The sequence below is a fragment of the Manis javanica genome, chromosome 4, assembly GCF_040802235.1.
Source record: "Manis javanica isolate MJ-LG chromosome 4, MJ_LKY, whole genome shotgun sequence".
Lineage (NCBI taxonomy): Eukaryota > Metazoa > Chordata > Mammalia > Pholidota > Manidae > Manis > Manis javanica.
This window is the reverse complement of record NC_133159.1, coordinates 148550726-148565543: the sequence shown is the minus strand read 5'-3', so window position 1 is coordinate 148565543 and position 14818 is coordinate 148550726. Positions and strand designations below refer to the sequence as shown.

At 44.4% G+C, this 14818-nt stretch overlaps 2 protein-coding genes and 1 pseudogene across 2 annotated transcripts in view; all 3 read right to left on the bottom strand.

Annotated features, from left to right (window-relative positions):
* Positions 1-14802, bottom strand: part of LOC140849098 (leucine-rich repeat-containing protein 37A-like) — a 37717-nt gene extending 22915 nt beyond the window's left edge. The window contains 5 exon segments of the mRNA XM_073235350.1: positions 5778-5824; positions 5826-5850; positions 8204-8814; positions 9253-9335; positions 14773-14802. Coding sequence (XP_073091451.1) covers positions 5778-5824; positions 5826-5850; positions 8204-8421 — 290 coding nt within the window. The 5' untranslated portion in view covers positions 8422-8814; positions 9253-9335; positions 14773-14802.
* Positions 1-14818, bottom strand: part of LOC140849100 (DNA ligase 3-like) — an 854661-nt pseudogene that overhangs the window by 535138 nt on the left and 304705 nt on the right.
* Positions 10748-14808, bottom strand: LOC140849103 (large ribosomal subunit protein eL39-like). The gene has a single exon (XM_073235374.1). The coding sequence runs from the start codon at positions 13459-13461 to the stop codon at positions 13294-13296; it is 168 nt and encodes a 55-aa protein (XP_073091475.1). The 5' UTR covers positions 13462-14808; the 3' UTR covers positions 10748-13293.

The following is a 14818-nucleotide window of genomic DNA, read 5'->3' as shown; positions in this document are numbered from 1 at the left end:
GCAGCTGAGGTTGGTTCACTTGAAGGCCTACTGTTACATGCTCGGCTACCTGTGCCTACTGAGTACTTGAAAGTGGCTAGTGTGACTGAGAAGCTGAAGTTTAATTTAATTAATTTTAACTATTTTAAAAGTTAAATTCAAAATTGACATTTGATGTAGTTATTGGAAAACATTTCAGTATTTTGCAATAATCTGGCCATATGATGCTATTTTCCCAACTGTAAATTTTATGATATTTAAAGTGAGATTAAATAACTTCTGATAAAAATCTTGCAACTAAACTGAGATTTTATAGACTTAATATGGAAAAAAGAATATGAATGCATAAGTTTCATACCAAGTGCATGTAGAAATTATAAAATTTAGGTATTTTAAAGACAGTATGAAAAAAATGTAGACTATCTTAACAATGTATATAATGATTACATATTGAAATATTATTTTGGACATAAAGGTTAAATAAAATGCATTCACATTACATCTGTTTCTTTTTACTTCTATTTTTCAAGTGGCTACCAGAAAATTAAAGATTACTTATGTGCCTTGCATTATGTTTCTAAAGAATAATATTCCATTGTATAACTATGCTAGACTTTATTTATTCACTCTACTGTTGGGGGATATCAAGATTTTTCTAGCTTTTGTTACTACAAACAATGCTGCTTTAAACTTTCTTATACTTGTATTTTGATATGCATTTGCCTGAGTTTCCCTAGGATCCAGTAGGGGTACACAACTGTTCTCCTAAGGAGTTGTGCTATTTCAAATTGGCAAATGGGTAAATGCCAAGTCTCTACTCCTCCAACCACAGGCAAAATCCCTAAGAATGATGGAAAAGACATGATTTAAAAATCCACAACCTTACCTCAAAGTGTGGGAGCAGCTCCACACATGCTTCCCTACCAGACATGGCCTGGAATTACCCAGAGTGATGAGTTGAAATGCTGCTGCAGGAGCAGGGGCAGCATGTGGCCGCACATCCTTCCTCCTCGGGTCAGAGAGCAAAGGGCGTTTTCCTCCAGGTAGGAGCATCGGTGCTCAACGGGCCAGGGGCCCAGAACCTGGGGGAAGGGTGTGCGCTCTGTCTAGCCACCAGAAGCCACCTCCCACCACCTCTGACTTTCAGGGACTCCTTCAGGAACAACAGCCCCAGTAGCTCATGTCACCTCTGTCCAAGAGCCAGAAAACACAAGCAGGAGAATCTCAACTCAAAGACGAACTGCACTCAGGACCAAATGACAAAGAAACACAGTTCCGTTATGGACAAAAAACAAAAGCAAGTGAGCTGATAGCCAATAAACCAGAGCGAAGAGAGGAAGCACGAGGGGACTTTAGAATGGCATAACTGATATCCTGAGTCAGACAGTGCATCCGTGAAAAAGAATCAACTCAGGATTACATGAACGAAAAGTGTTATTATTAACAATAAAAAAACCCTCAATATATGCACCTTTGAAGAATCAATTAGAAAACAGAGATCCTGCCAATGATTTCTCCAGAATGCAGAATGAAGGGAATGGGAATAATCCACAGACAAGCCTGACACCTGAGTTTGCCCAAGAATGTTCACGCCTTTGCTTCACCTAGTCCCACAGGAAAGACAACATGCCTGGCAGGATGGTTTGCACCCATTTCTGAACACCTGATGAGCAGGAGAGTATACAGCCAGTGTCTCCCAGAGTGGAGTAAGGGAGTGATAGGAGATCCACTACAGAAGAAAGTCTTTAAGATTTCAAAAGCAAATTTCCCTTCCCTGGGAATCACCTTCCTGGGAGGTAATATTAACAGTTTTACATCCTTCAAGCACCTTGGGAATCCAAGAACATGCTATGTTGCTTTGTGAACTATTTCCACCAAGTTCTGCATATAAACATTCTGCTTTCCCTCACAGGGTCTGTTAGTCACCTATATTAATTCCACCTCATAGAGTAATTCCTTTCTCATAGCTTAAAACAATTCAATTACTACTACCTGGAAACTCTGCATCTGAAAGCAAGGGCAATCTCTGTTATACGGTGGTTCATAATGCACAGAATATAGTCACATACATTTAAAAGGATCCAAAGACAAAAAACTTTCATTCCCACAAAGAACTCCTGGAGCCCTGAGAATACCTCAAAGACCCTGACTTTGCCTGGAAATTCACCACATTACAAGGAACAGCAGCGGTGGCCAGAATGTGTGAAGGGGGAATGGTCACCAGGTGATGCTATGACTATTCTCCCATCTCTGTCAGGTAATGGTTTCCTATTTCCATGGAAATGATCCAAAGAGAAAAAAACAAATCAATATGTCCAACACTGTTTATAGTAACAATTTTCATAACAATAGACAGTTGGAAAAAGCTCTACCTCCCCCCATATCACATAACAAAACTTATGTGTACACTGTTGATGATATACAAAAAGGTCATAGGAAATGATGGTATATGAAAAAAATCAGGACAAATATGAAAGTTGTATACTAATTCTAACTTTAAAAATCATAAATACTAACAAGGTTTCAATAGGAACAGGAAAGAGATGGAGGCGGAAACTCAGCTGGTTATGGCAGTGTCTTCTCTGATTGGCTGATGCCCTTGTCAGACTGATTGGTTCAGGAGAGAAAATCATGGTAAGACAGGGAGTAGCTAAAGAGTCTGTATTTTCAATTAATGGGATTTGTTTTGGTGAAAGTTATTTGGATGACATGATAGTAAAAAATTTTTTAATTACCCTAATAAATTCAACCTTAAAGGAAAGTTTAGACTGAGAATGAGTGTCATCAAAAAATTACCCCAAAAACGAGCTTCACATAAGCAACAACCTGGAATAAAACACACTGATCTGTAGAACTCCAAGTATTTTTTGACTAAAGCAAAAAAAATGTAGCACTGTAGGGAATCAGAGTTAAGGGGGATCTAAAATTTTCTTACACAATGAGAACATCAAAACCAGGTATGAACTAACATTAGAGAAACATTCATGTTTAACTTCTGATCAGACTTCCTTTCACTAAAGCGATCTTCTGAATTTTGCAATATTCATTCTTGATTCTACATTACTGGCAATTATCCTTCTCCCCACCTCTGTAACTTCTAGGAAATTGACAGGACACAGAGTGCTTCTTTTTTTTTTTTTGGCTTAACTATACATACATGCCAACAGTAGGCCATTCTGGAATTGATTTACTCACCTTCCCCTGCTTGCTTTCTCTCCAAAGCATTTATCATTACTTGAAATTATACCTATCTATTATAGTTAATCTATTTATTTTTATATTACATATTTGTAAATCCCTTCAGAACTGGGATGTTTGGTCATTTGTACTTGTATCCCTGGTACATAAAACAGTTCTTGGCACATAGTAGATGCTCTGTAAATATTTGTTAAATGAATTCAAAGTGACAGGTATTGATTTTCAGATATACTACCCCCTTTATTTAAAGCAAATCATTCCTTTATTATGATGTGCATAAGTACAACTTTACAGGAAAAAGAAATGTCTTTCTTTTCATTTGCACTTGTGACTCAATCTTTTGAGACAAGAACCCTCTGAGAATTTCATAAGAGCTATGAACCCTTTTCCTAGAAAACTTCACTTTCTTGAATATACGCAAAAGCATACATGCAATTTCCATGCACAGGTCTGTGAACAGAATGGCTTGAATGCAGGGTACAAACCTGAATGGGAAATCATGTCTGTCTCTATTTTCAAAAACCTCTAAATTGGCGTTTCGTTCCATCATGACTGTAGGCAACAAACCACAACAGAGTAGCAGTATAGCTCATCTGACACCCAGTAGAAATCAGATATGTTCATATCATGTCTTTGTTGCAGACATCTCAAAATTACTTTCTTCTCATCACTACCTTGATATGATAATAATTACCACTTACAATAAATACCACTACATATAATAATTACCATTATAATAACTACCTCTACATATTGTTAATGTAAGAAAAGCAGATTTTTTCCTATATCACTAGTAACTATTCTTTAAGAGTATTTCAATGTAATTGGTTTTCTTTGTTTTCATATGTATTTTAACCTATTATACATTTAAAAACATCTCTTCATAGGTAGGCTTCTGTCCATCGCCAAATAGATGCATGGAAAACAAAAGGTTAAGAGATCCTGCCCTGGGGACCATTGACTCCAAGTTAGGAACCTCTGTCTTACCAAGTATAAATCTCAAACTGACTTGAAATCTTCTAACCTTACCAGACTCATGTTATATTGTATAAACTCTACAACACATGCTATTTAAAAATTAATGTTTAAACTTCAGTTTATTTAATATATATATATATATATATAAAATATATATTTATATGGCTCAAACTTCCAAAGGTATAATGTACACAATCCAAAACATTTTTCCTACCCCTGCCCCTCAGCCGACCCTCATGCTCGACTCTCTACTCCCCAGTAGGAACTAATGCAATTTACCTCTAGTGTCAAGTTACTTTCATTTTTCTTAGAAGTCTGGGAAATAAAATCTCCATGTCATATATTATCATGAGAAATATAAACTTTATATAATATTTAAGAAATTCATAAATTAAAAAGAAACAACTGTCTGGTTCTAGCATTTTTTTCCTTACGAATAAGATATCTGATGAAGGGGGATCTATTTTAGGGTGGTCATAATCCCTATTCTTAGATTACTATGACTGTCATGTCTTTTAATATTAATTCACAGGTCATTTGACTTGTCCAAGTTGAACACATGATTAATGATACAAAAGTCTTGAAAAATGCCAGTTATTTCCTTTGAATATAAGTATTTTTTCCCAAATCACTTGTATCTAAACTGACTTTTCCACAAATCAATAAAAAAAAATTACAGACAACAAAAAAACAGGCAAAGAACAGACAATTCTGAGAATACAAATGTTTGGTAGGCATATAATGATATTTAAATTCCCAAGTAATCAGGAAAATTCAAATTCAGATGGGGCCCCTCTTAGTCATCAGCCAAAAAATACCCAGTGGTAGAGGGTGTAGGAAAATGAAGCTGTCATGGCCTGTTGATTAGAGTATAAATTGGCACAACCGTTTTTAGGGCAATTCAGATTTTCTATCTACATAGTCTTAATCCCAAAAATTCCACTTCTAGATATCTCTTTTACAGAGATACTTGCTCATGTTGACAAAGATACAAGTACGAGGATATTCATTGGAGTGATGCATGTGACAAGAAAACAACATAATCTAAACATCCAGCAATACAGGAAGAAATAACTGTGATAAATCTATACCATAAAATATTATGCAGGAGTTTAAATGAATGGGGTAGCCCTGTATGCAGTGGGAAGAAATCTAAATTGTATCAAAAAGTGAAAGAATTCAGTCATAGGATGTTACCCTTCATGTAGAAAATCTAAGAAAATCACGCAACAAACCTATTTTGCTATCTGTAAATACTTATGTAGAAAAATGCATGGACAAAGGTCTGGAAGGATATACACTAAATTCATAGTAGTGGTTACCTCAGGGGTGGGGGATTAGGGTACAAGAGGGTTTTCACTCTTCCTGTTATTTCATTTTTATATATTGAGAGTATAATCGTGTGTTCCTTGCATACTGGCAAGTAAGTTTAAGTTGACTCTTAAAGAGAATCCACCAACTTTAGTTTTTAAAATAAACAGAATTGCAATCAGTAGAGGTCGATTTGAGATATGGAGAGGAAATACCTTTTCTCAGAACTACTGACCTCAAAACTCTGGACCAAGAAACATCTTACAATGCAGTTAGTTTTTCGTGTTCATATTTGGAGAGAATATACTCACAGTTTCTCAACCCAAGTGTATGACTTCCATGTATTTTCATCCACGTTAAGAAATAGAGTTTCCTTGGAAATTTCTGTGAAGAAACACAGTTCATATCCTTGAATAGGTAGGAAAAGAATGAACAGAATAAGCAAAAGAATCATGGCAACCTTATCATGGCAACTAGGGGAATATTCAAATGCAGAAAATACCAGCTTTCTAGTGTCCACAGCCATCAGCTTCCCAGTTTCCACCGCTAATAAAGATACAACATGGGGCACAAACAACAAGGCATCTCCTCAGAACCTGAACTTCCTATCTGTCCAGATAATACCAGTTAATTACCTTGAAAGTAAGTATTTTTTCCTAAAATCATGTAGGTATCTCAAATGACTCCTTCCAAAGAGAAAATGATAAACAATTAAGCAGAAAAAATGGCAAAAATTTATCATCAACAATAAATATAAAGAAGCACTATGCCAGGTAATACCAAAGATCTGGCTCAGTGCCCGCTGTTGAGATCTCTCCAGCTGTTAGAAGAAGGGCAATTAAAATTTAGAGGGACTAATATGGAAAGATCTCTCAGAGACAGTGCCGAGGGAAACGCCCAAATCACCGAGCAAGGAGTAATGTACTATCTCCCTGGGGGGAAGTGAAAAGGGAAGAGACTGGAAGGCAGGACACACACCAAAATGGTAACAGGCGTTATCTTATGGGCGGTAGGCAGGGTGGAGTGGGATTTCCGCATTTTATCCTATATACTTCTGTGCCTTTTTCCTTTTTTTAAACATGGAGAATGTATCTATAAACTGCATGTGTTTAAAAGAAGCTGTTAAATGCTTGAGGTTAAGTTTCAACCACTACCTCTCTGGGTGATTTGAACCTTTCCCTTTAGCTTCTCTTCCCTCAGCAAGAAGTTCCCTATTTTTCAGGGCAGTCAGAAATAGATCAGATACCTGTCTGCTCCCCTGCCCAGTGGAAATTCCCACTCAGCCAGAAGCCTTCTGCGTGCCTTACGCTCACCAATAAAAGGCACCTAGAACTGAACTGTCTCCCGCAAACAGGCTCTCCTTCCCAGCTGCTGTACTTCCCCCTGTTCTACCACCATCACTCTCCTCATCACCCAGGACAGAAACTTTAGATCAGATTTGATTTTTCTCTTTTCCTGCACATCCCAAACTCCAGCTCTAGTCGGTCACTTACAAAGACCTGCTGACTCTTCCTTTGTCTCTCTTCCTTTGTGCTCTCAGGATTTTCTTTGTACTCCCAGTGCAACCATCCTGATTCAGCCACTTTTCACTTCACTCCTAGGCTTTGCTAGTACATCCTGTTTGCTCTCCCTGAATCAAGCTCTCCTCTCTAGATCACGCTACATATGGAATCTAAGACAATCCCCATGCTTTAATCATTTGTCTCTCTTGCTTGAAAACTTTCCATGGCTCTCCATCCTCATACTGCAACTTTCAAACCCCTATAGCTGATAGTCAAGGTTTTTCAAAATCTTTCATTGCTTGCTAACCAGTTCTTTACAGCCAGACTGGTCTATGAAATCCTGATCATTCCTGCAGCCATGCCTTTGCCTACACTGAATGCTTTTTTCCCCTTATTCAACAAATTATAGGTACTCTTTAAGTCCCAGGTAAAATTGTCACTTATCCAATGTGGCTTTCCCTGAGCTCCATATCCCAGTGATTACAGGTTCTGGTGAAGTACAGTACCTAGAGTCTGTATCTCTTTAGTACTTAATTATCACCTCCCTTTTAATGCATACTCTTTCTTCCTACCTATCACTGTCAGGTTCTGGAGACAATGTTATTCATCTGTGGCTCCCACAACACTTAGCCATGGGTTGTGCAAAAAATGGGTGTTATATTTAAAAAGCCAGAGGAAAACGTTTTGGACATAACTGAGGGACCAAATAATAACAGTTAATACGCATATATACACTAGGCACATATAGAAGGGCTTTCCATGTATTAACTCATCTAAATCTCACAACAATCTTATGGGATGGTAATTACCACAATCCCCACTTTACAGATTAGGAAATTGAGTCACAAAGCTAATAAATGACAGGCATGGGTTCAAACCCAGGCCGTCTAGCTCCAGAATCTTTACTCATAACCAGTGAAATGAGGAGAGGGACATGTCACTATAAAGAAAATGGACTAAAAATGATAGGAAAATGGTAGAATAGAGGTTAAAGACTTAAATGACAGAACTAAAAAAAGTGGGTAAGGAAAAAGAATAAGGCAATTACAAGTAAAAGACTGGAGAAGAGAGAACAATATTAAGAAGGAAAAGGAAGACGAGGAATAGTTAACAAAACATAAAAACAGAACATCAGTCAGCACAGGGTATGGAAATGAGGGGCCAGGAAGTCCTTGAGGAAAATGCTGCCAGGACAGGCAGGATACAGGGAACAAATGAAGAGAGGAGGTTCTTACAAGATAGTGAAGGTGCCATTGTGAGCGTTCGGCTCTGGCACGGGCACACTCTGGAGCTTCCGCTCTGAGCTGAGACCAACGCACGCCAGCGTCTTGTCTGTGCAGCTACACAGCTCACATATGCTGTTTGTGGTGGTGTTCATCACCGAATTCTGAGTCAGTGAAGGAAAACCTGTCTCAGACGGCTCTAGACCTAGAGGTGGAGGTTCTGGAATCATGGTGAGCTCCAGGCCAACAGGTTCCACACTGACACTGGGCAAGTCTGAATCCTGAGGTTGATCCTGCCCCACAGCTGGAACTGTCACCTCATCATAGACTGGAGGTTGTGCTACAACTTCCTCAAAAGGGTCTGGAGGCCAAGCTGGAGACTCCTGCTGGGTTTGAGAAGATTCTGCCCCACTAGAGGGCTCTGGAGGCTGAGCTGGGGTTTCCTGCTGGACTGGAGGCTCAGCCTCTTCAGGAGTGTAGGAAGGCTCAGCCAGGGCCACCTGCAGGTTTGCAGAGTTTTCATCTGCCTCCGGGGGCTCTGCAGGCTGAGACGAAGCCTCCTGCTTCAATGGAAGTGGTTCTAGCTCTTCAGGGGACTCTGGATGCTGATCCTGGGAATCCACCTGGGGAGAGAAAGATTCAGCCTCCTCAACTTTCTGTCCATGATGAATGGGGACACTTTTCTGGGAGAAAGCTTCAACTTCCACAGGGGCCTCTGGAGGCTGATGTGGGCCGCCCAGAAACTCTACAGGTAGCTTCTCCCTAGCATAGACAACACCCCTATTGGGAGCTAAATAATCTTCCTGCAATTGTTTTAGATGTTTCTTTGCAAATCAGCCTGGAGTTCCAATGAGAACTTTGGTAAGCCGTCGATACTGAGCTACATCTTTCTTCAAGTTTGGAGGTGAAACAATAAACCTCGTTGGTTTTGAACTATCACTACCTAGAGGTGGAACAAGTATTTCAAATGACTGGTGTTCAGCCTGATCTACATTTATGGTTTTAGTCTCAGTTCTGAGTCAAGGAGGCAGATCTAGAACCTGATTCTGGTCTCAACTTACCACCGGAACCACTTCTGGGAGACTTTGATGCTGGCTAGGCTTGTCCCAAAGATCTGGTCCTGGGGGCAGCTCTGCAGCTGAACCTGTGTACAGGAAAGGAACCACAGGATGCATCAGTTGTTGATGTGGATGGGGAAATTCAAGAGGGAGATTGGAGGGATCTGAAGACCAGGACTTGGTTGGCCCTGGGGGTCTGGGGGACAGCTGCACAGTGTCCAGGGCCCAACCCGGAGGCTGAGCTGCCTGGACCAGCAGCCACAATGGTAGCAACACAAGAAGCCACGGGGCCCAGAAACGCAGCCCCACGCCTTCCCGAGGCAGCCACAGTGCCGGCACCCACCACGGACCTCAGACTCGGGGCCTATTCTCGGTGGTAAAGAGGCAGGCCTGCGGTCTGAAGGCCTCTTTCTGCCCCCAGGGCTCTGCAGCCCGTTCCGGGGTCTCGGGACGCTGGGCACGGCGGAGTGGCGGCGGGCGAGAGGCCTCGGGAAGGAGCTGGGCGGCGAGCTCTCCCCGCTGGAGCTCCGCCTCTGCCCGAGCGGGAGGAGCGCGCGTGCGCGGAGAGCTTCCCGCAGCGCTGCGGGTCTGCGCGGCCGGCGCACGGCGACGGCCGCCCCCAGCTGGTCTCCCGCGGCCGGAGGCTCCTGTGGGCCGCCTCCCAGGATGAGGCCGAGGACCGGCTGGACCGCGTGCGGCAGGCCCTGCGGAAGTGCCGGCCCCGGCAGGAGGACTGGGTGAGCCTGCAGTACCCAGGGCAGCCGGAGGAGCCCGCGGAGGCGCCCCAGGCCAGGCTCCCCACCCTCTGGGACCTGCTCACGGAGCCCGGACATCTCCGCGGCACGCGGTTTGACCAGTCCTCTGCCCAAGCTCCGGAGCCAGACGCTATTAAAGAATCCCTTCCGTACCTGTACACGGTCAGGAGCAGGACGCCCTCTTTTTTGCCCCCTGTCCTTGTTGTCTCTGAAATGCTTCCGCGTGAGAAACGAGAAGACGTTAAGTGACAGCCATGGAGTTGAGATCATCCGTGATGCTCTGCCAGACACGAGCCTCGGGGGCCCATCCTTCTTCGAAATCATCGCGGCCAAGGCCGTCCTGAAGCTGCGGGCCGGAACGCCGAGGCGGCCGCCCTGTGGAGCGATCTGGTGTGCAAGGCCCTGGCGTCCTAATCGGAGGTGGCCGAGGGGGCAGTGACACCCGGGGGTGACACTGCTATATGTGACTACTGAGTATTTAAAGTGTGGCTGGTGTAACTATGGAACTAAATTTCCCATTTTATTTAATTTAAATGGGCACCTGTGGCTGGTGGCCACCATACTGCACAGCACAGCTCTATGTAGTGTTCGCACCATGGTTTTCCCTCCTTAAGAATATGTCGCGGATGTTATTCTAAGTCAGTACAGCTGTTGTGTCATATTGTTGGGGGAGTGTTGTGTATTTTCCTCGGTTCTTGACCCCGCCGCCACAAAGAACTGAAGGGCAGAGACACAGTAGTGAAGCAGAGTAAAAGTTTTATTTAAAGTTACTTAAAGAGAAAAAGTACAGGCCACCTGAGCGAGGAGAGCACCTGAAGGGTTGGAGAGGGAAAGATTAAAAGGTTACGTACTTAGAAGGTGCTGGAGACTTCTAAGAGAGAGGAGTGCCCTGAAAGGGTGGGGGGTTCCTCCTCTTAAGGATTCTTCAGGAATGTGACTAAGGGCTGGGGGTACAGACTTGTTAAGTGGTCTTTCAATCCTTGGAATTAACTTAACACAAGGAACTTCCTGCTCTGATTTCTCCCTGGGATACTGCGGTCTTGGTCTGGGAGCATATCAAACAAGACTGCCTTCCCAGCCCACAAGTTGGGCTGAGTTATTGTCTGTTTGCTAAAGAGTAAGTTGAGAATCTTACCTCTTAACTTCTTGGGTTACTAAAATGCAATCTTATTTTTAAGATGGAATCCTTCCTGCCTTTTACTATGTTGTTTTCGGCTGGGCCTGCATGCTAAATTAGTTGCCTAGGTTGCAAACTACTTGATTAGGGCCGAAGGGGGGTAAAAAACAGTATATAGGTAAAAAAAATAAGCTGGGCCTGCATGATTAACACAATAGACATGGGCTATGCTGAGGTACCGTTCCTTATCTGGGGAATATTCAAACATTCCAGGCCAAGTTGCTCCTGGCTTTTTAAGCAATTAACTCTCGGTCTTTTAGGTGTGCTTTCCTAGCCTTATTCTCTCTCCACCTTGCTCATATCTATTTTCCTGCCTAAAAATATCACCATCAACTCTGACTCCGTGCTGGGCACAAGGCCCAGTGCTTATTTGGATCATCTCATTCAGTCCTCACAATAACTTTGCAGAGATTGGTACCAGTATTTCTCTGTTCATAGCTGAAGAAACTGAGTCACAGAGATGGGCAGAACCCTGTCCCAGGTTTGCACAGCTCAGAAGTTGCAGGGCCAGATGGGGACCTTGCTGGCTCCAGAACCTCTCAGCGACACTCAGGACCAACGTCCACAGCTGACGGTGAGGTTGGGATTGTAGGAAGCACTCAAAAAATGCCCCACACCTTCCCGAGGCAGTCACAGTGCCAGCACCCACCACAGACCTCATTTTTTAAGACCTGTGATATTACATGTTCCATTTTTAGTTCCTCTCCCCAATCCAGACACCATTTCCATCACCCCGGGCCTGCCAGGTGCATGGTGAGGAGGTTGCCCTGCTGCAGTGCCAAAGCGAGAGGCCTGGTTGGAAGCGGTTTAGGAGCTGTCCTGCCCCGGGTAGCCTGTGGGACTGGAAGGGAAAGGCTGCTCCTGTCACCTGGAAGGAGGCGGTCTGTGGTTGGTGGCCCTGGAGGATGGAAGCTAGGCAGAGCACAGCTGCCTGCAGAAAACACCCTCAAGCTCTACTCTCCCCTCACCCCCACCAGCCTCTAACACTCACACTCTGACCTGCAGCCTGTGAGTGTCAGGCTCAGGCCCCCAGGGCTTGTGAGGAGGGTTCTCCTTGTGGGTGTGAATATGCCCGGAGGCAGCTGTCCCTGTGTCTGCCCACCCGCCAGCCTGCTGGCTGAGACTGAAACTGCGGAGCTTCGGCTTCCTTTCCATTACAGGCACAGCCCAGTGGCCAGGCAGTCGCCAGCTGCTGACAGCTGCCTTGTATTTCATAGTTTGCAGGGCACTTTGAAAGTCTTGTGTCATTTAAACTTTGAAAAAACTCAACAGAAGAGCAAACAATAGCTGAATTTTACAGGTACTGCAACAGAGCCTTGCAAAAATTCAGTGAAGGTTAGGATGAGGCAGCTGGTCCTTCTAGTCCAGAGAGTGGAGGGACTCTGCCTTTGTCCTGGCACCCCCACTCCCTCTGGTGTCTCTGGAGGGACTCCAGCAGACGGGCCAGAGCTGGGCCCTGCACCACTGTCCTGGGGGCTCAGGTAGGTCTGGCTTCAAGCTGGCACCAGGCAATGTCCAGACTGAACTGCCTCTAGCTGGCTTTCCCACCCATACCCTGTGACCAACCCCATGTCCCCAGCCCGTTCCCTGCTTGCTGAGTCCCTGGCTTAATTGCTTTCATTTCTGGGCCCCAGCGGAGGGGTGGATCCAGAGGAGGAGGCTGGCACTGATGTGCAAGCATTGGGAGCGCTGAACAGAGGCAGCTGGGGACAACCCAACCCAACTGCTAAGTCGCAGCTGTGCCACTCAACTCTGGTGTGACAGGGCGGGCTTCCTAACCTCTCTGCACAATTTTCTCAGCTGTAATCTGGTGATAATCCTTATGGTGTCTTGCTGTACAGGTCAACTAGTAGCCAACTGAAGGGGGTTGTTGCTGAGTGGTGGGAATACGAGTGACGGATGTTTTTATCTTTGCGTCCTCTTTTTTTTTTAAAAAAAAAAACGTTTTATGTATTTATTACTGAATACACAGAGTAGCACAGAGGCGCAAAAACGAAAAAATCACTTCCCTAATAAAACACACCCTATTACCCTAATAATAGCAATGTTTAGAGAGTGGAGTGAGATGGTAAGAGCATGTGACTTTGATACAGCATAAATGTGTGTGCCATCTTATGTGTGACTCCATAGACCCAGCTTGGTTCTTCTCCAGTGTCTCCTCTTGGACTTGTAATAGATTTTATCATCAGTTTTCATCCGAATCCACTGGGGAATGGGACGATTCTGCTTTTGTTTCTTGGCCAGGAATTGCTTGATCCTGAAAGTCTCGTGAGAACACATGGTAGGAAACAGAGTCAACAGGCACCACCGAGATGGCCGAGGAAAGGAGAGAGAGTCTTGTGTCCTTTTAGATCCTCATTCTCTCCTTAAGCAGCAGGACCTCTGCCTTAGTCGCTCTGTGTAATTCAGGAGCTGCCACCAGCCGTGCCGCTGCCCCTCACTCTCCCACCTCCTTCTCCAGGCTGCTCCTGGTGGATTGGCTTCTCATTCATATGACCCAAGCTCTGTGCCTTCGCTGGCCTTTATTACTGTGACATCTGCGACCAAGATGATGCCTCGGTGATTCTAGCCAGGATCATCCACACCTGGGACCTCACCAACCGCCTGGTAAGTTGTGGCTACACAGGTGACAGTGTGACAGAGGAGTGGTCTCTCCTCTTGCTGCTGCTCTTCTTCTGTCTGGTGGAGTTTGGCTCTAGGGAAACCAGGGTCACTAGCCTGACCCCGTGATGTCAGGGAAGTGACCAAGAATAAAACCTTGGTGCTGAAAGACAGCAGAGCTCTGTCAATGCATGCCTGGATCCTCAGGCAGGAGTCAGATGGTTCTCTGCAGCTCCTCACGGCTACAGACAAAACTGTTCAAGGCACCAGCAATTAGATAGATAGATATTGATAGGAAGCAGGGGTAGATAGGATTAGATATACAGATGGACGGGCCGGTGGGTGGACAGCATGGTGGGCTAGCCAGCTGCCTGAATGTCTCCCTTGAGCAGTCAGCCTTTTCTGTGTGTCTCTTTACACACACATGTACTTTTATTGAAGCTGGGATCACACCGGACTCATACTGCCTTGTAACATCCTTTGCTCACTTAGTATTACACCTTGGGTACTTCTTTATGTTCACCAAATGTTTTTGAATGAGATGTATTCTCTTTCTTTCACATTCCCCTCTCCTCCAACTGAGCTTACCCACTCATCTAGCCATGGTACCATGAGCAAATTATTTAACGTCAGTTTCTTCATCAGACAAGGGGACTGATAAGTGTCTGCCTTGTTGGGACTGTTTGTGGGCCAAAGGAGACATTACCCGTTGGTCACAGCCGTGCCTTACAAGAGCGACCTTCCTGTCACACCCATCGGTTTCCTGTTTGGGTCTCACTGAGATCATCCCGTCCCGAAGCCAGAGGGAGGAAAGACCTCTCAGGCTGAGAGGAGCTGGGCCTGAGGCTCCCACTCGGTCTTCAGCTGGCGGCGGGAGGGTTTCCCCGCTTTGCCTTGACGGGTCCCCCAACCCTCACTTTTCACCGGCGGGCCCCGTGACATCCTTCACGACCTGGATGGTGCCATCAGGCCCGAGTGAAGACCTCTCACCTGACAGACGGGACACCTGGAGCTGAGACTGCCACTAGATAACTGC

Bases quoted from the DNA above. Each gene is read 5' to 3' on its own strand.
- LOC140849103 (XM_073235374.1), bottom strand. From the start codon at position 13,461: ATGTGTTCTCACGAGACTTTCAGGATCAAGCAATTCCTGGCCAAGAAA.